We start from the raw sequence: 27,103 nt of genomic DNA on the forward strand, positions 1-27,103 counted from the left end.
TTCAGTCGATGATCCTTGGATTTTATGGGACGCCATTAAAGGTTTTATTAAAAACAATACAACTGCATTTGCATCTGGGCTGAATAAATCACAATTAAAGACGATTTCAGAATTGGAAAAGTTGTTAACGATGTTAGAACGTTCTCAACAAACACTTTTTCAGACCAGGTAGTGACTACTCTCTTCAAAGTCAAGACAGAACTAAATCTATTGATAAGACAGAGAGCAGAAGTTTGCCAACCATCGAGTTAGACTCAACTTTACTTCCATGTTAATCAACCCAGTCATCTACTGGCTAACAAGCTTCGCAGTAATGATCAATTAACAGATATTGCAACTATTGAATCTGATCAGGTGAATTACTATCAGAACCCAAATGAATCAACTAAAAGATTATCCAATTTCTATAAAGAATTGTACACCTCTGATTGTGAATCCACACCAATTGATTGGTGTGATTGTGAATCCATCCTTTTTAAAAGATGTAAAAACTCCTCTCAACTGAGGAAGCCGGCTTGCTGGGAGCCCAAATTTCTCTCCGTGAACTCAAAAGGGCATTGAATAAAATGAATAAAGGCAAATCACCTGATTGTTACGGTATTCCTCCTGAGATCTCTTTAAATTTTTGGAACCAACTAGGTCCACTGTTACTTGAAATGATTATCACAGCCGTTCAGTATCGCTCTGAACCCAAAGGTTCAATTGGAAGAGATGCAAATACAGCACTAATTGAGCTTTTATTTTAAAAAGACACCACCCAGTGCTCTCACTATCGCCCTCTATCTTTGATAAACAAAGATATTAAACCATTGTCATCCCATCTCCGAAATGTACTTATGCAAATTGGTACCTCTGGACGAAAGCAAGTTTGTTAAAAAACTAATATCCTCAGATAATTTATTTTTTTACTAAACTAGGCAAGTCAGTTAAGAACAAATTCTTATTTACAATGACACCCTAGGAACAGCCTTGTTCAGGGGCAGAACAACAGATTTTTACCTTGTTTACCTTGTCAGCTCGGGGTTTCAATCTAGCAACCTTCGGGTTACTGGCCCAAAGCTCTAGCCGCTAGGCTACCTGCTGCCCCATCCATCGTCTATTACATATTTTACATGCTTCATCAGAAACCAAAGCTCCTTGGGCAGTTCTATTTCTCAATGCAAAAAAAGCTTTTGATAGACTAGAATGGTCATATCTTTAATCAGGGTTGGAACATATCGGACGGCTCCAATTTTATTATGTGACTAAAATACTCAGCCATAGTAATAACAAGCAATACCTGCTCTTTTCCGTTCAGAATAACTAGAAGTAGCAGGCAAGGGGATTCCATCTCACCTCTGCTATTTATATTGTCTATGGAAACCCTGGCCCAGGCAATTTGACAATCAAAAGAAATTACACCAATATCTATCAATTCTACGGATCACATCATATCATTATACGCTGACAATATCTTACTTTATCTAGACAACATATCTCAATCCCTCCCAAAAGCTTTGAAAATCATAGAGCTGAGATTGTTATAAAAGTTATAAAATAAGTTATAAAATAAATCTAACCAAATATGTCCTGCTGCCTCTCAAGACATCGATGGAGGACTCCATCTCTACTTATGGAGTCCCATTTTTCCCATTTTAAATATTTGAGAATAAATATACAGTACCAGTCTAAAGTTTGGACACATCTCATTCAAGGGTTTTTCTTTATTTTTACTATTTTCTACATTGTAGAATAATAATGAAGACATCAAAACTACGAAATAACACATATGGAATCACATAGTAACCAACAAAGTGTTAAACAAATCAAAATATGTTTTATATTTGAGATTTTTCAAAGTAGACACCTTTTGCCTTGATGACAGCTTTGCACACTCTTGGCATTCTCTCAACCAGCTTCATGAGGTTGATGCACCTGTAATGCATTTCAATTAACAGGTTTGCCTTGTTAAAAGTTAATTTGTGGAATTTCTTTCCTTCTTAAGCCATTCAGTTGTGTTGTGACAAGGTAGGAGTGGTAGTAAAAATAGTTTTAAAAATTTTAAAAACTTGAATGAGTAGGTGTGTCCAAACCTTTGAACGGTACTGTACCATAAACTATATACAGTACACCTATTTTAATATTATTTACTCTCTTTTTTATCAGGTGGTATGGGTAGGATTTTGGTCCTTGTATTTCTGGTCCCTGGAAGGGGTGGCCTAAAGATCTAAAACTAGATACAACGACTATACAATTTATAATGGACCTATATATTTTCAAATAACTGCCCTTTTTCTGGCCTGCAAATTGATTTTGACAAACAAATTATTTTTCTTGGTTCTCTAGATTGACTTGATAAGTGTCCTTAATGGGATCAAAGTATCTACCACACGGTGTACACAGTCTCTCTCTCACACACACACACAATTTGAGACTTGAGGAGACAAGAACAATTGTGCAGGCAATATAACGATTGATGAAGGCATTGGTGTTTGTTCAAAATATTTTGTCATCTGATTTCATGTTGACCTAACCCTGTATAACCCCATTGGACATGTCAAATAATGCAGTCGGGGGCTAGCGACCTGTTTGTAACCCTAGTTGTTAAACCCAATGTCTATCCCACAAAATAAAGTCATTGTGAATTGTGTATTAGATTACGGATTGAATTATTTGGAGTACTCTACAGACCACTCTATACTCCTGTTGGTGAAGACTCCGAGGTCTGTCCTCGGTTGCAACACTCACTACCGAGTTGAAAACTGCCTCTGGAAGCAATGTCAGAACAATAGCTGTTCGTCAGGAGCTTCATGAAATGAGTTTCCATGGCCGAGCAGCCACACACAAGCCTAAGATCACCATGTGTAATATCAAGTGTCGGCTGGAGTGGAGAACGCTACCTACCCGAATGCATAGTTCCAACTGTAATGCCTAACTCCATATTAATGCCCATGATTTTGGAATGAGACGTTTGACAAGCAGGTGTCCACATACCTTTGGTCATGAAGTGTTGAGAGGGAGACTGGCTGTGGCAGCCAAAACAGCCAAATACATCTAAACGTGAATCGATTCTTAATTGCAATATGGTTCTTTCATAATACATCAAAATAATTTCACAAATGCAAAATATATACTTAGAACTAATACAACTACCTCACGCTGATATGAAAGATAAGGTCCTTATGTTTCCATAAGAAAGCAATGCGTGTTACCGTTCAGATTGAAAGTCGGGCTCTAAATAAAACCTCCCCCATCGGAAGGAAGAAACCTTTGTGAATAGATTCTAAAGTTAGCTAGCATCTATGAATAGGTTATCTCTCCCTGTGCTTTTCGTTTTTATGGCCTGAGGGTCATCGGTCTTTGTTGAAAGTGCCTGGACACTATCCACTCCACACTAATATGTGACCAGGTGTCAGTCTGCTGCCCGTTTGGAAATATGTCACCCTGGCCATCGCAGTCATGAAAAAAGTGTTGTGAAAGTGCACAGATAGTTTTATCTCTGAAGGACCAGGTCCAACTTCAAACTGTCACTGACCCTTGATTAATTCATCAGAACTGGATGGGCGGCCATGTGCAAAGTTTGATACAGTGAATGAGAACTGAAATCACCTTTATTAAAATAAATTAACTGGTATTATAATAAAAACAATGCAATTGAGAAAAATAGTATCAGTTATTTTAACAGATTTTATATTACAATATTGTGAAAAATGTATACATGACAGAGACATTAAGACAGAGACATTTAAAATTAATAAATTGGGAATTTAAATATATACTGTAAATGGAAACTTATTAACCAGATATAGTATTATTATGTAAAAACAGTGAGTAAAATGAGAATTATTCCCAGTTTTTCCTAGTGTGTTTTTGATATAGGAGACCTAGAGGCCTTATATACTGTAAGTGAGGATACAGTGCATCACCCCATTACATGAAATCTCCATTCAACCTCTGACTTTTATTTGATAGGATCTACAGACTTATACAAGTCTCGAATCACCCAGACAGATGTCACTTCATCTGTGGATTAAGGCAAAAATGTGGCTCTAGGAGAGGGTTCTCCAACTGGCGGCCCGAGGGCCGAATTTGGCTCATAGGTGGTTTTATTTGCACCCCAAGTTTTCTGAGCAAAGAAAATACAATGTTTTTATTTTTTCATTGTTGGACATAATAGATTGTAAAAACACCAGGAGCTCCAAATGATTTTCATTTGAGAAATCTGTTCCCAAGTATTCTCACGCATAATAGAGAGACATTTGGTCATATACAAATGTAAGCAAGTTTTCGTCAAACATTATATCTGTTTGGGCTTCTTGCGGTCAATTTGCAGTCTCCAAATGATTTGCAATTATGTTCCGGTCCCCCGACCCTCCACTCAAGAAAAAATAGGCCCGTGGCTGAATCTAGTTGACATACATAATACAGTGCTTTTTGTGACGGGAAAGATTTTGTCCATATCGTGGCTAAGAATGTCCATATCAATTCCTCGTGTTACTTGTCTCCTGTAGTTTGGTCTGGATCCTTCAGGTGGTTATAGCTGTAAAGGTTTTTCTGGTTGAGGAAAGTGAAAGGACTTGGTGGTGCAACTCCAATTACGGTTTTGATGCTCTCCCCCTTCCCCTCTCTCTCTCTCTCTCTCTCTCTCTCTCTCACTCTCACTCTCCTGGTTGTGAGTCCTGCTCAGACAAAGCTGAGGTGTTGGTCCTCTGGCACTCCATACTTGCCCTTGTGCTCCTCAAACAGCTGGCTGAGTTCTTCTGTGTAGAGCTGATGGAGGGCGTCAAGCTCCTCCACTGTGGGCTTCTCATTCTTCTCCACTCTGATTGGCCGTCCCACTGTGGAAAGGTCCAAGGGTATGCATGATGACATTACATTCAAATATAGGTTACTGTAGTAGTCACTGGTGTACCACACAGCCCCACAGTGCGGGGGGGGGCATGAGCTCTGGAGGGCCCAAACCAAAACAGGCCTTGTGAAACTGCGGTATGCCACTGGTAGTAGTGCATAATGGGCAAAAACGTATTTGCTTTTGAATATGATTTTACTCATGACTTTACTTTTCAAGTGGGAATTGAAAATTAAATATGCCATCGTTGGGCCTTGCCAATAGATGTACACAGACAGATGACTAACTGTGTGCCAGCCATTGTTGCTGAGTTGCGGCAAACTGACAATGTTACTCTCTAGTAACATTCTAGTAAGTCAAATATTTCCAAGGGCAAATCTGCCCCTCTCTGTCCCTCTCATATCAATATTCCTCATGTTTAATGACAGAGAACCATCTCTGCCAGTTAGTTTACTGATATGAAACTTCTGCCAAAAACAACAATTGCCTTACAACATAGGAGAAAGATAGAGAAATAGGATAAAAGATTTGGCAGATATAGTGACATAGAATGTTACTCACCCACAGTGTTGATGGGCTTCCTGTAGGGCATGATACCATAGCTGTACTGGAAAATGCCCCGTGCGTGGAAGAGGGGCAGAGAGATACCCATGAAGCTCTGCAGCTTGTCCTGAATCAAGCGGATCCAGGTGCCTCGAGAGTTTTCCACCTGGTCGAACAACTCATTCTCCCCGAAGGAGAAGACCGGCACCAGATGGGCACTAGGGAGGGAATGGGTAGAGGAGAGTAGTGGGGTGACGGAGGGGGAGTCATAAGGTGAAAGCACCAATTTGTAAGTCGCTCTGGATAAGAGCGTCTGCTAAATGACTTAAATGTAAATGTAATGTAAATGGGGAGAGGAGAGGTGAGGTGAGTTGAGACAGAAGTTTTGCCTTCAGTTTTGTTACGATCATCTCTATGAGTTTGTAAGGTACAGTATATTTGTAGAGAACAGGCCCAGTTTCCATTTTACTCATGGGTGTGTTGAAGTTTGTCCTAAATGATTCCACTATTGATGTAATGACATGTAAACGCTTGATTTGAGCAAGCTTTGTGTATCCCACGAAATAAGACTCAAGCTGCTGTAGATGAACTCGCTGTATTACCAGCAAAATCAGGGGAAAACTGAGTTGGGTAATGTCATTCGAAAACATAATGTTAACTTTCAATGCTATGCGGATGACACACAGCTGTACATTTCAATGAAACATGGTGAAGCCCCAAAATTGCCCTCGCTGGAAGCCTGTGTTTCAGACATAAGGAAGTGGATGGCTGCAAACTTTCTACTTTTAAACGTGGACAAAACAGAGATGCTTGTTCTAGGTCCCAAGAAACAAAGAGATCTTCTGTTGAATCTGACAATTAATCTTGATGGTTGTACAGTCGTCTCAAATAAAACTGTGAAGGACCTCGGCATTACTCTGGACTCTGATCTCTCTTTTGACGAACATATCAAGACTGTTTCAAGGACAGCTTTTTTCCATTTACGTAACATTCCAAAAATTATGCACAAAACTTAATCCATGCTTTTGTTACTTCTAGGTGAGACTACTGCAATGCTCTACCTTCCGGCTACCCGGATAAAGCACTAAATGAACTTCAGTTAGTGCTAAATACGCCTGCTAGAATTCTGACTAGACCAAAAAATTGGATCATATTACTCCAGTAATAGCCTCCCTACACTTGCAAGGGCTGATTTCAAGGTTTTACTGTTAACCTACAAAGCATTACATGGGCTTGCTCCTACCTATCTTTCCAATTTGGTCCTTCCATACATACCTACACATACGCTACGGTCACAAGACGCAGGCCTCATAATTGTCTCTAGAATTTCTAAGCAAACAGCTGGAAGCAGGGCTTTCTCCTATAGAGCTCCATTTTTATGGAATGGTCTGCCTACCCATGTGAGAGACGCAGACTCTGTCTCAACCTTTAAGTCTTTATTGAAGACTCATCTCTTCAGTAGGTCCTATGATTGAGTGTAGTCTGGCCCAGGAGTGTGAAGGTGAACGGAAAGGCACTGGAGCAACGAACCGCCCTTGCTGTCTCTGCCTGGCCGGTTCCCCTCTCTCCACTGGGATTCTCTGCCTCTAACCTTATTACAGGGGCTGAGTCACTGGCTTTCTGGGGCTCTTCCATGCCGTCCATAGGAGGGGTGCGTCACTTGACTGGGTTGAGTCACTGACGTGGTCTTCCTGTCTGGGTTGGCGCCCCCCCCTTGGGTTGTGCCGTGGCGGAGATCTTTGTGGGCTATACTCGGCCCTGTCTCAGGATGGTATGTTGGTGGTTTAAGATAACTCTCTAGTGGTGTGGGGGCTGTGCTTTGGCAAAGTGGGTGGGGTTATATCCTGCCTGTTTGGCCCTGTCCGGGGGTATCATCGGATGGGGCCACAGTGTCTCCTGACCCCTCCTGTCTCAGCCTCCAGTATTTATGATGCAGTAGTTTATGTGTCAGGGGCTAGGGTCAGTCTGTTATATCTGGAGTATTTCTCCTGTCTTATCCGGCATCCTGTGTGAATTTAAGTATGCTCTTTTTTAATTCTCTCTTTCTTTCTTTCTTTCTTTCTTTCTCTCTCTCGGAGGACCTGAGCCCTAGGACCATGCCTCAGGACTACCTGGCATGATGACTCCTTGTTGTCCCCAGTCCACCTGGCCGTGCTGCTGCTCCAGTTTCAACTGTTATGCCTGCGGCTATGGAACCCTGACCTGTTCACTGTGATTACTATTATTTGACCATGCTGGTCATTTATGAACATTTGAACATCTTGGCCATGTTAAGCAAAGAACAGAAGCATGGATAAACAATAACATTTTAAAAGCAATTAAGCTTAGAAATGAACGCTTTCTGGAGTTCAGGAAATCCAGGGCAGATTATGTTTTTATTGACTGTAAGAAATTAGGTGAACAGGATGATAGAGAAGGCCAAGAAAGATTATTTAAATGGTTGAGAACAGGAATAATCCGAGTAAATTATGGAATTGTCTGAAGCTGTTGGGTTACAGTAACAGACTGAAGAACAAAACTCAAAAACTTAGCTTGGACATTGGAGGAAAGGTTACATCAGACAAGACCATGGTTGCAGACAGTCTGAATAGCTACATTACAACTATAGCTAATACATTAGCGAGAAAATTACAGCAGTTTTACTAGCAGCAAGGGATTCAAGTCGATGCTTTTTCCTTTGAAAAAGTGTCTGAGTCAACTGTAACTCACATTGTAAATCTGTATATTGAACTAGGCATTTTTCCCAGTGAGCTAAAACATGCAAGGGACATTCCTCTATATAATGAAAAGAATAATGTCGGCCTGCCTCAATCCTGTGTATTTTATCGAAGGTCATGGAAAAGATTATGTTTGAGCAGATTGAGTTATATTTCCTTACATTACCTACTATATGAGCTCCAGTCTGGCTTTAGAAAATCCCATTCCACTGACACTTGCCTACTATATCTAACTGACCCCATCAGGAAGGAAGTAGATGGTGGGCCATTTTGTGCTATGGTTTATGTTAGATCTCCAAAAAGCATTTGATACAGTGGATCATGAGATTATGTTAATCAAACGAAGAGCCATGAGCTTTAACAACTTAGCCATGAATCTGTTATCTCTTATCTGATAGGAAAAAAACAGATGATGTATGTGGATGGGACCCGGTCTAAAACCAAAATCTTGAACTTTTGGTACCCTAAGGGAATGTGCTGTGTCCACTTTTATTTCTGTTGTATATAAATGATCTGAAATCTGCCTGTAAATGTGACCTTTTCCTGTATGCAGATAATTCTGCACTGTTGGTTTCCCACAAAGACAAAAATGTGGTTGAGAAAGCCCTCAGTGCTGAACTTCTGAACGTCAGTAAATGACTATACGACAGGAACCTACATGTGTCAAACAGACCACTATTGTCCCTGTGCCCAAGAAAGCGAAGGTAACCTGCCTAAATAATTACCGTCCCGTAGCACTCACATCGGTAGCCATGAAGTGCTTTGAAATGGTCATGCCTCGGTCAACACCATTATGCCGGAAACCCTAGGCCCACTGTAAGGATCGATGCAGGAGATGAGAAGCAGGTACAGGGAGTGAAGGTTTAAAAGCTGACAGACATGAAATGGAACAGCATCTGGACAGGAACACATACTGTAACAACAATTAATACTTACACAGGGAACACCGCTGAGGAACAGACAGATGTACAGGAGTAATCAACAATGTGAAGGAGTCCAGGTGTGTCCAATGAGCCAGCTGCGTGTTTTGATGGTGACAGGTGCGTGTAAAGAAGCGTAATCCTCGAGCGCCAGGGTGTCACCCCCGCTCCAGCTCCCCCTCCCTGTTGCTCAAGGGCTCCAGGCTACCTGTCATTATACGCACCTTTTACCATCATTGCACACATCTGCGCTCATTGGACTCACCTGGACTCCATCACTTTGTTGTTGGCCCTGCATATACGTCTGCTCCTCTGTGTTGTTCCCTGTAGTAGCATTGTTTGTTGTGTCGTGTTTATATCCTGTTCCGTTGCATGTCCATCTATATTAAATGGTTCACTCCCTGTACCTGTTTCTCATCTCCTGTGTTGGGCGTTACAGAATGCTACTACTAATACAAGAAACATCAGGGTTATGTTTTGTTGGTGACGTCGGGCTTGGATTCCACCGCCGATGGAACCAGGGGTGCCTAAGCTGGCTCGTCAGGCTGTCACACCCTAGCTGGCTCGAGACGTTTCCTTGCCTCAGTTGGCTCGGCAGGTTCCCATCCCACGTCATGCTTCAGCTGACCCATGGGGCTTCTACGCCGCTGTGGGATCGTCAGGCTGTCATGCCTCAGCCGGCCCGTCCGGCTCGCCCATGTAGGACACCGGGTGGAACCCCTAAAGGGGGGTGGGGGTACTGTTATGCACGCTCCCCCTCCCTGGCGCTCCAGGGCGCCGGGCTATCTGTCGTTATACGCACCTGTTACCATCATTGCACGCATCTGCGCTCATTGGACTCACCTGGACTCCATCACTTTGTTGTGGGCCCTGCATATACATCTGCTCCTCTGTGTTGTTTCCTGTAGTAGCATTGTTTGTTGTGTCGTGTTTATGTCCAGACGCGGTTCTTATTCTGTTGCATGTCCGTCTATATTAAATGGTTCACTCCCTGTATCTGCTTCTCATCTCTTGCGTTGGGCATTACACAGGGAGGGGGAGCGGGAGCCGGCATGAAACCAACTCCAATTCACATACCACACCAACTGATCCACAGATGACGCAATCTCAATCGCACTCCACACTGCCCTTTCCCACCTGGACAAAATGTACATCTATGTGAGAATGCTCTTCATTGACTACAGCAAAGCGTTCAACATCATAGTACCCACAAAGCTCATCACTAAACTAAGGACCCTGGGACTAAACACCTCCCTCTGCAACTGGATCCTGGATTTCCTGACAGGCCGCCCCCAGGTGGTAAGGGTAGACAACAACACATCTGCCACGCTGATCCTCAACACTGGGGCCCCTCAGGGGTGTGTGCTTAGTCCCCTCCTGTACTCCCTGTTCACCCACTACTGCGTGGCCAAGCACAACTCCAACACCATAATTAAGTTTGCTGATGACACAACGACAATGATGAGACAGACTATAGGGAGGAGGTCAGAGACCTGGCAGCGTGGTGCCAGGCCAACAATGTGAGCAAGACAAAGTAGCTGATCGTTGACTATTGGAAAAGGAGGGCCAAACAGGCCCCGATTAACAACGACTGGGCTGAATGGAGCGGGTCGAGAGTATAAGGGCATGAGGCGAGACCCAAATGTAGACACAGGCAGATGATTGAGCTCCGATATTTATTATAACAAAAGTCGTTGGCAAAGGGCAGGTTAGGTACAGGGGAGAGTTCATAAACCAGGTCAGAGTCCAAACAGTACCAGGCGATAGGCAGCCTCAAGGTCAGGACAGGCAGGGTTTCAGTAACCAGGTCCCGAGTCCAGACGGTACAAGACGATAGGCAGACTTGAGGTCAAGGCAGGAAGAAAGGTCAGGCAGGAGCGTTTGGTGTCAGGACAGGCAAGCGTCAAAACCAGAAGGGCTAGGAAAAACAGAGACAGGGAAAAATAGGAGCAAGGAGAAAAACGCTGGTTGACTTGGCAAAACAAGACGAACTGGCACAGAGAGACAGGAAACACAGGGATAAATACACTGGGGATAATAAGCGACACCTGAAGGGGGTGGAGACAAGTACAAGGACAGGTGAAACAGATCAGGGCGTGACAGAGAGTTTCAAGTTCCTTGGTGTCCACATCACCAACGAACTATAATGGTCCAAACACACCAAGACAGTTGTGAAGAGGGCATGACAACACCTTTTCCTCTTCAGGAGACTGAAAAGATTGGGATGGGTCCCCAGATCCTCAAAAAGTTCTACAGCTGCATCACTGAGAGCATCCTGATTGGTTCCATCACCGCCTGGTATAGCAACTGCTTGGCATCTGACCATAAGGCACTACAGAGGGTAGTGTGTAAGGCTCAGTACATCACTGGGGCCCAGCTTCCTGACGTCCAGGACCTATATACTATATATGCCTATAAAGGTGGTGTCAGAGGAAGGCCAAAAAATTGTCATAGACTCTTCTCTCTTCTCTCTGCTACCCCTAAGCCATAAGACTGCTGAACAATTAACCAAATGGCCACCCAGACTATTTACATTGAACACCCCCCCACTCCACCCGCTGCTACTCGCTGTTTATTATCTATCTTTGCATTGTCATTTTACAAATGACCTCGATTGACCTGTACCCCCACACATTGACTCGGTACTCCCTGTATATAGCCTCGTTATTGTCATGTAATTTTGTTGTGTTACTTTTTGATGATTATTTATTATTTTGTAAATATTTTCTTTACTCTATATCTTGAACTGCATTGTTGTTTAAGGGCTTGTAAGTAAGCATCTCACGGTAAGGTCTACCTGTTGTATTTGGTGGATGTGACAAATAAAGATGTATTTTATTAGATTTATTTGATATGTCACTACACCTTGGAAAAACAGAGTCCCTCTTGTACTGGTCTACTGTGAAACTGAGGAAATCCCCTGTCTTTAAGGTGGTAGTAGGTGACATAGTGGTCACAGCAAAAGACTCAGTTAATTATCTTGGATGTGTGCTAGATAATCATCTGACAGAGGAGAGCATGGCACAAAAAGTTATCCAAAGTGAACCATAAAATTAGGTTCAAGGCAAGAACCTCCAAATATCTGGATAAGAATGCAATGGTGGCATTGGCCACTTCAACTATGAGTGCTCTTCCTGGTACAGTAGTGCCCGGATGCCTGCAGACATCTCAGAGCAAATTAGTCAGGATTATTCTTAACCTTACTCAACCGTACTCATCTTGACCATTCCCACCTTGAAAGCCTCAGATGGCTCAAAGTGGAGGAGAGAGTTTCTCATATGAAGTTGTGTCATGTACATACGATAGTCCACAGTCTGGTCCCCAGGTACCTATGTAACTACTTTAACCTGTTCTGGGATAACCACAACTATTCCACTAGAAGGATGTAATAGTGGTATGGTGAAATAAACGTTTTGGTACTCAGCTGCCCCCCCTCCCCCTCCCCCTTACAAAAGGACCACAATGGAAATGGTGATATTTTATGTTGAGGCTGGAGCGCCCTCATATATGTATTTTAAAAATGGTCTAATAAATTCAATCAATCAAGGTGTCACTTCACTTGTCCCTCTGTATGTCATACGGTGCTTGCATGCTCCCAATTGAAATTCCCAAAGGGCTTACACATGGCACTATTTCAGTAAGCCATCCACAAGTACACACTGTGAACAGTAATATCAAACAATGATGAAGTCATTGACACAGTTGAAGTCACTTGTGTAACCATGAGAGTAGTTAGAAGATTTCATCGGAGACACAGGCAGTAAAATGTACTCCGCCACCTCTGGCCCTGGTCTTACCCATGTTCCATTGCCAGTTTGATGAAGCCCTTCTTATTGGCTAAGAGAATGGTGAAGGCGCCAGGGCGTGCGTCAAGGGCCTCGGGGGCTCCTCCTACCGCTATAACAACGGCATTCCCACCTCCCTGTCGACGTAACAGATAGCTGGCACTCTCCTTGTCCGAGGGAATCAGACCTGGGACACACAGTAGACACTGAGATCAGGTGTAGTTAACAGTGGGGGGGGGGGGGGGGGGGAGTTTGGTGCACTATTCTTCACTGTCGAACAATGATCAAACATGTTAATTTGTATCATGATGGTTGTCCCTAATCAATCTATCAGTAAATCAATTAATCAGATGTATTTATATTGCTATCTTGTCTTTACAGCAACATCTGTCACAAAGTGTTTCACAGTAACCCTGCCTTGACCTTGACCTCTAACCCCAACCCCACTAACCTGCCATCATGATGTAGTCTCTGAAGAAGGGGGCTCTGAACCAGAGAGGTAGCATCAGCAGAAAGCTGTCCAGGCCAGGGAAGAGTTTCCTGAAGCCTGTAGCATACGTGCAGAAGTTAGTGAAGGCTCCAGCCACCAGGATCCCATGGGGATGGAAACCAAGGATGTAGTTCTGCCTGGGGTCCAAGTCCACTGTCTTCACCAGCTGCAATACAACACAGAGCGGAGTCACTTCTAAGGACTTCAATAGTCAAAATAGTTATGCACAACTGCACAACACAGTACACAGGATGCATCAAATGTGTTTCTAAATCTCAATCTTTATCAGAGACTTTCAAAACATTTGAAAGTTTAATTGAAAACCATACTCTCATGGAAGTCTATGAATTGACTTCCAGGTATTTGGCCTATATCTTCATCACGTCGCCTGTGAGTTCTCGCTGTTGTTTGTCTGCCTCCACAGCGGCTGTCAGAAGAGACTACCCTGCCTCTAACCAGTATTGACCAGTGTCGTCTGTCTCTGTGCATAGACAGAGATAAACAGGATGGAGGATCATGCCAGAGGTCACAGGATGGGGTCAAAAGTTCTTGTTAGCTACCCTGCTGAAAAAAAAGCATAAAACAGCATAAATTTCAAGCTAGTCCATGCTGGTCAATCGCTGGTCAGTGCTGGTCTGATGCTGGTCAAGCTTGTCCGACCAGCATGGTCTAGCTGGTCTAGCTGCCCAATGAACAAGGTGGACTCAGGTCTATTCTGTTTGAGACCCGGGGGACTCTGCATTGACTTGGACTTGAGAATATCAGATGCTTTTAGAGCATCTCTGATGGTATAAATACATTTGATTTTACTTCAGTCTATGGCAATGTTTTTTAGTCTCAGTCCACCCAATTTAAAAGTGCACATTGTGACGACCCTCCCACTCTGCGTGCTGAATTCTTTCCCTCTGCTCTTGTTTTCCTTAATACGAGGTCGGTGGGCGGTGCTGGAAGGGTCGTCAGCTAAATGAGACACACCTGGTCTCGGGTGTGTCCCAGGGATAAATACATCTTTCCCCCATTGTTGAGGAGACACTCTCCATGTAGACACTGTTTTTTTGTGGCATTTTGGAGCTTCTTTGTGTTCATTTGTTTTGGCACCTCAACACCCCTCATCATCACCATCTATGCACGTATCCACTCCCTTACACTGACTACACACACCATTGTTACTTGTGTAGGTTACTTTATTTAATAAATATATTTTTGCTATTTCTTTATCTCCGCGTTGTCTTCCTCTTTGTTACGACCCGGTTCATAACAACATTCACGTCTAGAACATTTGTTCTAACAGCATGTACGATAAACATGCACAATTAATTACAAAGTCTGTATTAATAGGCTACCCCTACACTCTAAATGCTGGGTTTGTATCCTGACCCTACTACTGGGTTGCAGGTATTGGGTCATGTAGTTGTGTTGTTGATGCTAGTTTCTAGAGCTATTACACACAGCGGGTCAGATCAGAAGACTGCAGGCGTGGCTTTCAGTTATTTATGGCCACCTGTGAGTAAATGTTATTCCAGTTCATCTGTTCTGTTTTATTAAGGTTGAAGACACTGACAGTTTTGTTGCATTAATGAGTTTTACACAAGTGTATGAGTTCCTTAGTTAAGGGACTATGAAAATCCCAACATTGGGATAGTTACCGCATTGTTACAATATGTAAATACTGTTATATTATATTAGAATATGTTATGTGCAAAAATATTTAAGGAATATTTATGGTGAACGAACTTAACAAGAATCAAATTTACTCGCCAAAAATAAATCTGAAAGCCACGCCACTAATATCAGATGGTCACCAACATACTAGCATCAGTGTTCAAAACAACCTGCGATGGTCACCAGAAAAAAAAACGCATTAGTCGCCAGCATATGCTGGTCTATGTCGTTTTTTTTCAGCAGGGTAATCGTGCTGGGCATGTTATGCTCGTGATCAGCATCGCTCAGTCATGTCAAAACAAAGCTGCCAACAAACAGTTTGTATCGACCTCAGTGTTTGAGATTAGCAGTTCAAGGTCAATCAGCTCCAAGAATCAAGTCCCCGCCTACTAGCTTGGGCTACACTAACCTCGCACTAGCAAAACAAGGGCAGTGCTTTGTGCTAAGTAAACACTAAGCACTTGGCATGGTGGGATTTATTGACTTTATGGATTGAGATGATTCATTCAAGGATGAATCCTATAGATTTCTGTCTTTCAATGACAAACAAATTTTAAGTAGATCAGATAGGTATGTTGTAGCTTTTGCCAAATAATGACATTAACATACACTATATATAGACAGAAGTATGTGGACACCCCTTCAAATTAGTGGATTCGGCTATTTCAGGCACACCCGTTGCTGAAAGGTGTATAAAATTGAGTACACAGCCATGCAATCTCAATAGACAAACATTAGTAGTACAATGGCCTTACCGAAGAGCTCAGTGACTTTCAAAGTGGCACCGTCATAGGATGCCACCTTTCCAACAAGTCAGTTTGTCAGATTTCTGCCCTACTGGAGCTGCCCTGGTCAACTGTGAGTGCTATTATTGTTAAGTGGAAACCTCTAAAAACAACAACGGCTCAATCGCGAAGTGGTAGGCCACACAAGCTCACAGAACGTGAGGCCACACAATGCCCCCGTGCACAAAGTGAGGTCAATACAGAAATGGTTTGTCGAGATCGTTGTGGAAGAACTTGACTGGCCTGCGCAGAGCCTTGACCTCAACCCTGTCGAAAGCTTTGGGATGAATTGGAACACTGACTGCGAGCCAGGCCTAATCACCCAACATCAGTGCCCAACCTCACTAATGCTCTTGTGGCTGAAAGGAAGCAAGTCCCCGGAGCAACATCCCAACATCAAGTGGAAAGCCTTCCCAGAAGAGTGGAGGCTGTTATAGCAGCAAAGGGGGGACCAACTCCATATTAATGCCCATGATTTTGGAATGAGATGTTCGACGAGAAGGTGTCCATATACTTTTGGTCATGTAGTGTATATGGCTAAGAATATGAGAGTAGGGTGAATCCCCTAGCGGGTCTCAAACCCAGGCCACCAGCGCCAATGATGAACACCCTTACCACTGTCCCAATAAGGGATATCTCTCTTTTTTTAAATTAAAAATATATGTTTCACCTTTATTTAACCACGTATGCTAGTTGAGAACAAGTTCTCATATACAACTGTGATCTGGCCAAGATAAAGCAAAGCTGTGTGACACAAACAACAACAGAGTTACACATGGAATAAACAAACATACAGTCAATAACACAATAGTAAAATAATATATACAGTGTGTGCAAATGAGCTAAGATAAGGGAGGTAAGGCAATAAATAGGCCGTAGTGGCAAAATACTGACAATTTAGTGATAGATGTGCAGAAGATAAATGTGCAAGTAGAGATACTGGGGTGCAAAGGAGCAAAAATAAATAAATAACAGTATGGGGATGAGGTAGTTGGATGGGCTATTTACAGATGGGCTATGTACAAGACAGGTGCAGTCATCTGTGAGCTGCTCTGACAGATATGAGTCTCCAGCTTCAGTGATTTTTGCAATTTGTTCCAGTCATTGGCAGCAGAGAACTAGAAGGAAAGGCGGCCAAAAGAGGATTTGGCTTTGGGGGTGACCAGTGAAATATACCTGCTGGAGCGTGTGCTACGGGTGGGTGCTGCTATGGTGACCAGTGAGCTGAGATAAAGCGGGTCACATCCGCCTACAGGATGTTGGCCTTCCACATCTGCGGTGAAAGGGGGCCAAGCTACATTGGTGTTTGTCATAAAATCGGTCTTCTCATGAAAAAGTCGGTAGCGTCCGAACAGTTTGGCCCACAGGGGAAAGGGAAGACTCTATGGTGACTATGGTGTTACGAACACTATGGTGTTCTCCGTTTTTTTCTTCAACCCCCACAAGTGTCACGGGACTCGTCTGAAGGTAACCCATACAAATTAATAGAAGTAAGGAGGTAGTTTTGTTCCAACAAAAATAAGGGGTTCTGAAATATGTGTCCAAACATTTTCTTATATTTCCTGAGCTTTCTTATATATATAGAGTAGATAGAGTACATACACTTCAAAACCTAGATAGAGTACATACACTTCAAAACCTTATTCCTTATGATTTACCTTTGGACTTCAATTTATGAATGTGTTATTCAATGCTTTTCTATGGGCTGTAGTAGTAAAGGCCAAATTACACAGAAAAATAGGGGTCCTAAAAGTCAAAAAGCAACTCGATCAAGTTCGAGTCTGGGCTCTGACTGGGCCACTCAAGGACATTCAGATACTTGTCCCGAAGCCTATCCTGCGTTGTCTTGGCTGTGTGCTGAGGGTCATTGTCCTGTTGGAAGGGGAACCTTCACCCCAGTCTGAGGTCCTGAGCGCTTTGGAGCAGGTTTTCATCAAGGTGCTCTCTGTACTTTGCTCTGTTCATCTTTCCCTCGATCCTGACTAGTCTCCCAGTCCCTGCCGCTGAAAAACATCCCCACAGAATGATACTGCCACCACCATGCTTCACAGTAGGGATGGTGCCAGGTTTCCTCCAGACATGACACTTGGCATTCAGGCCAAAGAGTTCAACCTTGGTTTCATCAGACTATACAGGCCTGATTGGTGGAGTGCTGCAGAGATGGTTGTCATCATTTGGGGTTTTGTGATTTTAAACAACCCGTTTGTCCTGCTCTCGTTTCCTGTAGTCCTTTATCTGATCATGAGATATTGCACTTTCCAAAAACAGATGACAGAATACGTCAAGCTCTAAGACTACTGTACTGTTTGTTTTTAGGGAATGGAACTTTGTCAGATGTTGTACTCATGGTCAACACAGATGCCTGTATGATTGAGAATGGAGCTCTAGTCGTGGATTGACATAGTGAGAGAACACTGGCCAATTGTTTAGTGGCCTGTCATTATTTTGGTCCCTGCTCACAGCAGCCTTTCTATTCAGGATTAATTATTGGCTCCTGTTTCTCCATGTTAACAAACAAACGAGTTTCCTTCTGATGCCTGTTTATACATTTTCCCATCTGGCTTGATATGCACAGGCTTGGCATATGCATGTTGTTGCATTTTGGCTTAGAGTTGGGTTCCAACGCGACTAACATGTATACATTCTACAAATGTAAAGTCATGAGAGGAGTCAGTGTCTAGTTAGTGTTGATTTCTGCAGAGAGCAGAACAGGTTTTCAAATCAGGTGGTTGGCTCACAGTCGGAGGCAGTGACGCTGTCATTAGGGACGGTGGTGGAGAACAAGACCTCAGTGTAACCGATGACACCCTCTGAAGGACACTGCTCTGTTCAGACTAACATTGACTCTTTATTCCAGCCTTAATAATGCATGAAGTCAAATGTTCGATCGGCACATTCCAGGAGATAATACAGGGGAAATGACATTCAAATGTGTTTGTTTGAGGAAGTCCTCTTTGTTGGGAACTTGTAATCTAGATGTGTTCAATGTACTGTATCTTTCCTTGAGAAATTAAGGAAAGTCCATATGACCTAATTATGTAAATTCCCCATTTGTGCGTGTGGCATTCAGAACTAATTTCTGTTTTGCTTGAATGAGACATTACTCTCTCTAATAAAACGCATCTGCCTCAATAAAGCTCTGTCTGAATACTCAATACACACATAACACTTTACATACAGTAGAACGTGTTGACTGTGTTCCCTAATCAATTGGTTTTGATATTTCATCTTATCAGTATACTGTATGGAACAATCAGGGACATTTAACACCACTCAAAGGAGCAGAGTCTTGAGGTGGGGCCTCTACCTTGGGAAAACTTTGGACACACTGGAGAAGTGGCATTAAGGACACACTCTGTGCTAAGTACAAAAGATAAGCATGCTATCAAAGAAGATATCAGACTGATGTAGCGTCTGTTTCCAACTCACACTCTCAAACACATAGATCCCCTGAACGCAGCTCCCTCTCCAAATCCCAATCATCTGAATTCTGATCACCTGTTCACACACCTGTATGTCATTATCACACACTATTTAATTCAGTTCTTTGCACCCCATCGTTGTGAGTTATTGTTTGTTTTGTGACACACTTCTAGTCAAACTCTGTGGTTGCTGTAATTTAATCCTCCTGCGTATGATAGGTTTTTGCCTATTCCCTGCCTGTACTTTAGCCTATTGGATTTCCTGTTATCAACTTATTGCCTGATCTCCCGGATGACGTTACTAGCCTTTCCCTGCCTGTACTGTTGCCTTTCTGGACCCCCTTCTGCCTGCCCTTGGACCCAGCTACCTGCCTCCTCCTGTGGTCCTTTACAAATAAACACCTGCGAATTGAAACCAGCTCTCTGTCTCCCATCGTGTTCATTACAACTGATTGATAAAACCAAATACAGTATCATTCATAGAAAGTCTATTTTTACCTGCTGTATCACTGTTTGTTTCTAACAATAACTTTTCTGAACTACATTTGCTGTACTAGTTCATGCAATGGTAAAAGCAGAGAACTATAATTAATAGAAGTGATAAGATGTTGACATCAAAATTAAGCAGAGCCCGTTCAGAAAGGAAACCCGAGTGCCTCGCCTCAGCTGAGATGGCATCAATTAGAGGCGAGTAACAATCACGCCTAACTTATTTGGCGGTCTATTTAAACTGATCGGGTCTGCGCACTCATCCTGCTGCTGCTTGCTGCTACGATGCACTGGCTTTTTCCACATTGACGTTGCTACCTTATTAACTAGCCAATTCACACTATGCTGCTGCTTTCTGATATATTTTTTGCGATCTAGCTGTGTTGGGACCTCGCCCACGTCGTTCAATATGCTCATGTTGCAATGTTTGGCTGCTGCAGGGATGTCATTCACAGTGAGGATCAGCATGTTGTTGCGCTACTGTTGTCAGTCAATTGCCGGCTACAAACTAGTTAGGCTACTCCTACTTGGCTATCATATAGTCTACTTGTTTGTTCACAATACCAGCTTTCAGGCAGAGTCGGTGCGCTCTGTGAACACATTCATGGAGCATAATCCCTCCACCATACAATGAGGAAGTAACCTATGCAGGGGTAGAATACAAGCATAGCCATTTTAAGGTGGGGGCAAAAAAAATTGGGTCGTGGGTTGGGAGGGGCTATATTTGTCCAATAATACAGGACAAGGCTCAGTACATTACTTTTGGAACTATTTTTTTTTTGTATAATTATTTTATTTATTTATTTTCAGCAGCAGCATCCTCAGCACCCCTACTTCCCGTGACTATGCGTTGATATGTAGTGAGTGAGTAGCAATGTTTTCTGATTATGAGCAGGAGACAGAAGTGGTGCGTGGGTAAAATCACTGGGGAAGTCAAGTGTGTGTGTCCGTGTGTTCGTGCATGTAGAAAAACATGTTGACTCACCCTACTTGTAGAGAAATGCCAATGCCATCCTCTTTCATGTTGATGAAACAGTCTTACTCTCATACAGTACACGCTTCAATATTTTGTTGTCCTAGGCTGCCTGGCTAAAATGCTTGCTCGATAGCCTAACTTCCATTCATGGGCAAAGTTAGCTAGTTTAGCGTTCTACATCTAGCTACATATTGAACTTCCATCCTCAGGCCAGGGGAACAACAATTAATTAATGGTTGGATCAGAATTGCTGTTATCATTGGCCAGTAAGGCAAATTAAGTAAAACCACAAGTCCAAATCCCTATCTCCATCCATGGCTAATTTAGGAAAGGGCCAATTTTAACTAGCCACCGGAGGACAACACCATCAGATGCAGCAATTCAAGTTTTTCTGCCAATGACATATGCTCTTAGTAGGATTTGATAGGAGTGATGCCAATCCAAGCTGGTTTCCCTAGACATTTTTTAAAATTATTATTATTATTATTTTTTTTGCTGCGCCAGGACCATTCAGAGCTGAGCTCGCTCAGTTTAGCTCAATGCTGATTGGCAAATTTGTTTTTTTGTCAATGGTGGCCAGATGCTGGCTGGCATCCCTTGCCTTCAATGCTATGGGTGGCAACAATGTCAACTCCTTTCTCCTGTGAGATACATTCAGCCTCTTGCAAATTGAAGGAAAATTATGAAATACAGAGACAAAAGATACATTTTATATTTTTACATTTCTGGGGGGGTCATTTTTAGGGGAAGCCTGGTTGCCTTGGCATCCATGAATATATGCCACTGGCAGGAGATGGTGGTTATCATGGTGATTCAATAGTATTTAAGTCTCTATACTTAGTTTAGTGCAGCATCAGTATGGATAGTAACTATCACTGCATGTTGCGCATCTCATGAGACTGCTGCAATCAATGCAAACATCAGTGATGGCCTACATTTTATGAGTCTTTCCAGTTACATAGGTTAATGTGACGTGCACCAGCAGTCACACTTCAAATGTTGTACAAATTATCTGGGTATGGTTAGTATCTTTGGAACCCTTACACAGTATAAGCTAGAACACATTCAATTGAACTGGTCAGTGCGCTCCTCGTATTGCTACACTTTTGCTGCTCTTTTACTCTTGTGAAATTATAAATCTGCTGGCTTATTTTGTGTATAGCCTGCTGTTGCATGAGTCACACTATTAGCATACATTTTAAGGTATCATTTCAGTCAACTCATTTATACTTAATTCTTATTGCAGCAGTAGGTTTAGGCTCTGATTTATTAACCATGTTCTAATCATGTGTCATGCCTTTTACCCAGGCGGTCCTCCTTGTCGGTTCATCTTATTATTATTCTAGCGACTGTTCTTATTCTATAATAGACTATTGTGGCGGCAGGTAGCCTAGTAGTTAGAGCGTTGGACTAGTAACTGAAAGATCGAATCCCAGAGCTGACAAGGTGAAAATCTGTTGTTCTGCTCCTCATCAAGGCAGTTAACCCACTGTTCCTAGGCCATCATTGAAAATAAGAATTTGTTCTTAACTGACTTGCCTAGATAAATAATAAATAATTGTGTTGTGTGCTATTGTAGAGATCACTTCATTCAAGTAAAATCAAATCAAAATGTTATTGGTCACATACATATATGTGTTTAGCTGATGTTAATGCGAGTGTAGCGAAATGCTTGTCATTCTAGTTCCGACTGCAGTAATATCAAACAATTTCACAACAAATACCTAATACACACATCTAAGTAATGGAATTAAGAATATAAATGTATGAGCAATGTCAGAGAGGCATAGACTAGGATGCAGTAGATAGTATATAATACAGTATATACATATGAGATGAGTAATGCTAGATATGTTAATATTATTAAAGTGACTAGTGTTCCATTTATTAAAGTGGCCAATGAGTTTAAGTCTGTGTATGTAGGCAGCAGCCTCTCTGTGCTAGTGATGGCTATTTAACAGTCTGATGGCCTTAAGATAGAAACTGTTTTTCAGTGTCTCAGTCCCAGCTTTGATGCACCAGTACTGACCTCGCCTTCTGGAAGGTAGCGGGGTGAACAGGCAGTGGCTCAGGTGGTTGTTGTCCTTGATGTCCTTTGTTTTGTTGACGTTGAGTGAGATGTTTTCCTGTCACCATACTCCCAGACCCCTCACCTCCTCCCTTTAGGCTGTCTCATCGTTGTTGGTAATCAAGCCTACTACTGTTGTGTCGTCTGCAAACTTGATGTTTGAGTTGGAGGTGTGCTTGGCCACGCAGTCATGGGTGAACAGGGAGTACAGGAGGGGGCTGAGCACGCACCCTTGTGGGGCTCCTGTGTTGAGGATCAGTGCAGTGGATATGTTGTTTCCTACCTTCATCACCTGGGGGCAGCCCGTCAGGAAGTTCAGGACCCAATTGCACAGTGCGGGATTCAGACCCAGGGCCTCGAGCTTACTGATGAGCTTGGAGGGTACTATGATGTTGAATGCTGAGCTATAGTTAATGAACAGCATTCTTACATGGGTATTCTTCTTGTCCAGATGGGATAGGGCAGTGTGATGGCGATTGCAACTTCTGTGGACCTATTGGGGCCGCATGCAAATTGAGGTGGGTCTAGAGTGACCGGTAAGGTGGAGGTGATATGATCCTTGACTAGACTCAAAGCAATTCATGATGACAGAAGTGAGCTGGTCGTGGCTGGTTTTCCTTTTGTAGTCCGTGATTGTCTGTATTCCCTGCCACATATGTCTCATGAGCCATTGAATTGCGACTCCACTTTGTCTCTATACTGACGTTTTGCCTGTTTGATTGCCTTGCGGAGGGAATGACTACTCTGTTTGTATTCTGCCATATTCCAAGTCACCTTGCCATGGTTAAATGCAGTGATCCGCGCTTTCAGTTTTGAGCGAATATTATAATTTTTATTAACAGTATTAGTACTGTTATTACTGAATCTTCTGCTTGCATTTTGTTATCTTCATATTACATCGAACACTACTCGGTCTTTCCATCGCTAAGCATATATTCACAGAAGTACAGCCTCATTTTAAATGGATACTACTGCCTAACCATAACTTGAAATCTGTGGAAGAAGAGTTATCACCTTGGATCTTAGTGGGGAATCTGACGCTGTGCGATGACTAATCAAGCCTTGATATAGTTGCAGCCGTGTTGGATGGGTGTTGATACTAGCATTACCTAGCATGCGGTGGGCTTGCTATACACTCACTTGGTGATCAGTGTTGGTGATCAAGCCTTCATTGCCTCTCAGGGGAATGTCTGTTAGTTCTTATTTCAGACACTCTTATATGCAACCTTATTCTAGTTATCTATGGGGTCTATTCTCTCTTCATCAGGTCATTCATTCTTCTCTCATGGCTCACCATTATATACTGTTAGACATTAGCCTTTAGCTCAGGTAGACAATATTGTTGGTCCAGGTTGATTATCAGGTCACTCTCACTGTGCACGCTGCAGATGCATCAGCTACAGCTGAGCAATTTCAGTAGTACATTAGGCTATTTAGGTAGCTACGAAACAACCTGTACCAACGTTTAGTTGCAGTTTTGTGGGTTTGTTAGTAATGCATATGTTTTATGCTATGTGATGGTATGTCATGGCTAAGCTGTGCACTCTGCAGCAGTCTACTGTATGCTCTTCTCTCTGTACAATGTATTCTGTAATATAACCATGTATGCCTTTGCTATTCCAATTTCAGTCTGGCAAATGCAGCTTTATCATGCTCTGTTAGCAGTGATTCAGTTCATTTTGGGCATCAGGACCCTTCAGCATGCAGTCTACTCAAGGATCCATGTCTGCCTACACTTCAGGGCCTATGGAGAAGGAATGAACATGTATATCAAAGAGTATCTCTCCTCTCTCAGTAGCACATGTTTGAGTTCACGTTAAGGCAACAGTGTTGGGTTACATTACTCTGGCTTTATGGGCTCTTCAGTCTGAAATGCACTAAATGTTCCTCTGCTTTATTTTTGCATGATCTCTTAAGTTCTGTTTGCAATGTGGACTCTCACATGTTAAATGTACTGTCATACACCCTGAGATGAAAGAATTGGCATGGAACTGAAGTCTTCATCGCCATATCTAACACGGCTTTGTCCTCTTTCATGTTATGTTGCCTGCATGCTGAGCACGGGCAGCACCTGGCGAACCTCTTGTTCAACATTGATGCTGGCAACCAATGCAAAGATACTGGAACTCATCACGTCTCTGGTTCTTTCGTCAGTGTTGAGGGCAAGCTCTAAGCTCTGGGCATCGAAATCTGCATCGGAGGTGCTACTGCTCTCAATACATCCCGGCTTCACTCTGATCCGCCGCTGTTATGTTTGATTGATTCTGAGATTGTGGAACCTACATGAGTTCCTCCAGTATTGCTACAGTTGAAGTCGGAAGTTTACGGACACTTAGGTTGATGTCATTGAAACTTGTTTTTCAACCACTCCACAAATGTCTTATTAACAGATTATAGTTTTGGCAAGTTGGTTAGGACATCTACTTTGTGCATGAAACAAGTAATTTTTCCTACAATTGCTTACAGACAGATTACCTCACATACAGTGGATTATATCACAATTTCAGTGGGTCAGAAGTTTACATGCACTAAGTTGACTGTGCCTTTAAACAGCTTGGGGAAAAAAATGTCATGGCTTTAGAAGCTTCTGATAGGCTAATTGACATCAATTGAGTCAATTGGTGGTGTGCCTGTGGCTGCATTTCAAGGCCTACCTTCAAACTCAGTGCCTCTTTGCTTGACATCATGGGAAAATCAAAAAGATATCAGTCAAGACTTCATAAAAGAAATTGTAGCCCTCCACAAGTCTGGTTCATACTTGGGAGCAATTTCTAAATGCCTGAAGGTACCACGTTCATCTGTACAAACAATCATACACAAGTATTAAAAACCATGGGATCACGCAGCCTTCATACCGCTCAGGAAGGAGATGAGTTCTGTCTCCTAGAGATGAACGTACTTTGGTGCGTAAAGTGCAATAGAACAACAGCAAAGGACCTTGTGAAGATGCAGGAGGAAACAGGTACAAAAGTATCTATATCCACAGTAAAACGAGTCCTACATCAACATAACCTGAAAGGCCGCTCAGCAAGGAAGACGCCACTGCTCCAAGCCCGCCATAAAAAAGCCAGACTACAGTTTGCAACTGCACATGGGGACAAAGATCGTACTTTTTAGAGAAATGTCCTCTTGTCTGATGAAACAAAAATAGAACTGTTTGGCTATAATGACCATTGTTATGTTTGGAGGAAAAAGGGGGAGGCTTGCAAGCCCAAGAACACCATCCTAACCGTGAAGCACGTGGGTGGCAGCATCATGTTGTGGGGGTTCTTTGCTGCAGGAGAGACCTTTGCACTTCACAAAACAGATTGCATCATGAGGTAGGAAAATTATGTGGATATATTGAAGCAACATCAAGACATCAGTCAAGAAGTTAAAACTTGGTCGCAAATGGGTCTTCCAAATGGACAATGACCCCAAGCATACTTCCAAAGTTGTGGCAAAATGGCTTAAAGACAACAAAGTCAAGGTATTGGAGTGGCCATCACAAAGCCCTGACCTAAATCCCATAGAAAATGTGTGGGCAGAACTGAAAAAGCGTGTGCGAGCAAGGAGGCCTACAAACCTGACTCCGTTACACCAGCTCTGTCAGGAGGAATGGGCCAAAATTCACCCAGCTTATTGTGGGAAGCTTGTGGAAGGCTACCTGAAACGTTTGACCCAAGTTAAACAATTTAAAGGCAACGCTACCAAGTACTAAATGAGCGTATGTAAACTTCTGACCCACCGGGAATGTGATGAAAGAAATAAAAGCTGAAATTAATCATTCTCTCTTCTAGTATTCTGACATTTCACATTCTTAAAATAAAGTGTTGATCCTAACTTTTCTAGGATTAAATGTCAAGATGTTTAAATGTATTTGGCTAAGGTGTATGTAAACTTCCTAATTCAACTGCATATGATCATAATTGTCAGCCCAAGTGGTCCAGTAGCTACGTTGCATTGGTAGAATATCCTCATACGCTAAAATGACAGCTCTTTATGACTCAATTTTATTAGCGGCTTTCTATGGTTTTTACTGTTGGGGAATAGACTTCGTATTAATTTCTCTTTAATCATTGCATGATCTCGGGTTTGAATTATGGTCACTCCACTCATATGTTTACAGTGTTGGTAAAGCATTCTTAAACTGATAGGATGGGTAAAGTTACTACTGTTGTCATTGCCCAAACTAACGCTGCTTTCTGTCCTCCCTTCCATGTTACGCTACCTGCAATGGCGACCACAGACCACGCCGGGCGATCCATTATTCCTCACCGACGGTGGGAAAACCAATGACGAGATACTGGTTTTCATCGCGGTTCCATTTCCTTAGCCCACATCATTGACAATCTCTTGAGCTGTACACAGCTCATTCATTTCGCATCGGCGCTGCTTAATCGGCATCTCTATCTGTCCCTGCATACACACTGAAGATC

General features: G+C 42.6%; 1 protein-coding gene across 1 annotated transcript in view; it reads right to left on the minus strand.

The window, feature by feature from the left end:
* Window positions 1-3,572: 3,572 nt before the first annotated feature.
* LOC115135896 (2-acylglycerol O-acyltransferase 2-A-like) overlaps window positions 3,573-27,103 on the minus strand; it is a 28,254-nt gene continuing 4,723 nt past the window's right edge. The window contains exons 3-6 of the mRNA XM_029671068.1: window positions 13,245-13,449; window positions 12,806-12,980; window positions 5,390-5,589; window positions 3,573-4,817 (exon numbers count right to left, since the gene is read on the minus strand). Of these exons, the coding sequence (XP_029526928.1) occupies window positions 4,663-4,817; window positions 5,390-5,589; window positions 12,806-12,980; window positions 13,245-13,449 (735 nt within the window). The 3' untranslated portion in view covers window positions 3,573-4,662. The remainder of the gene's footprint in view (window positions 4,818-5,389; window positions 5,590-12,805; window positions 12,981-13,244; window positions 13,450-27,103) is intronic.

This window comes from Oncorhynchus nerka, linkage group LG10 (genome assembly GCF_034236695.1).
Source record: "Oncorhynchus nerka isolate Pitt River linkage group LG10, Oner_Uvic_2.0, whole genome shotgun sequence".
Taxonomy (NCBI): Eukaryota; Metazoa; Chordata; class Actinopteri; order Salmoniformes; family Salmonidae; genus Oncorhynchus; species Oncorhynchus nerka.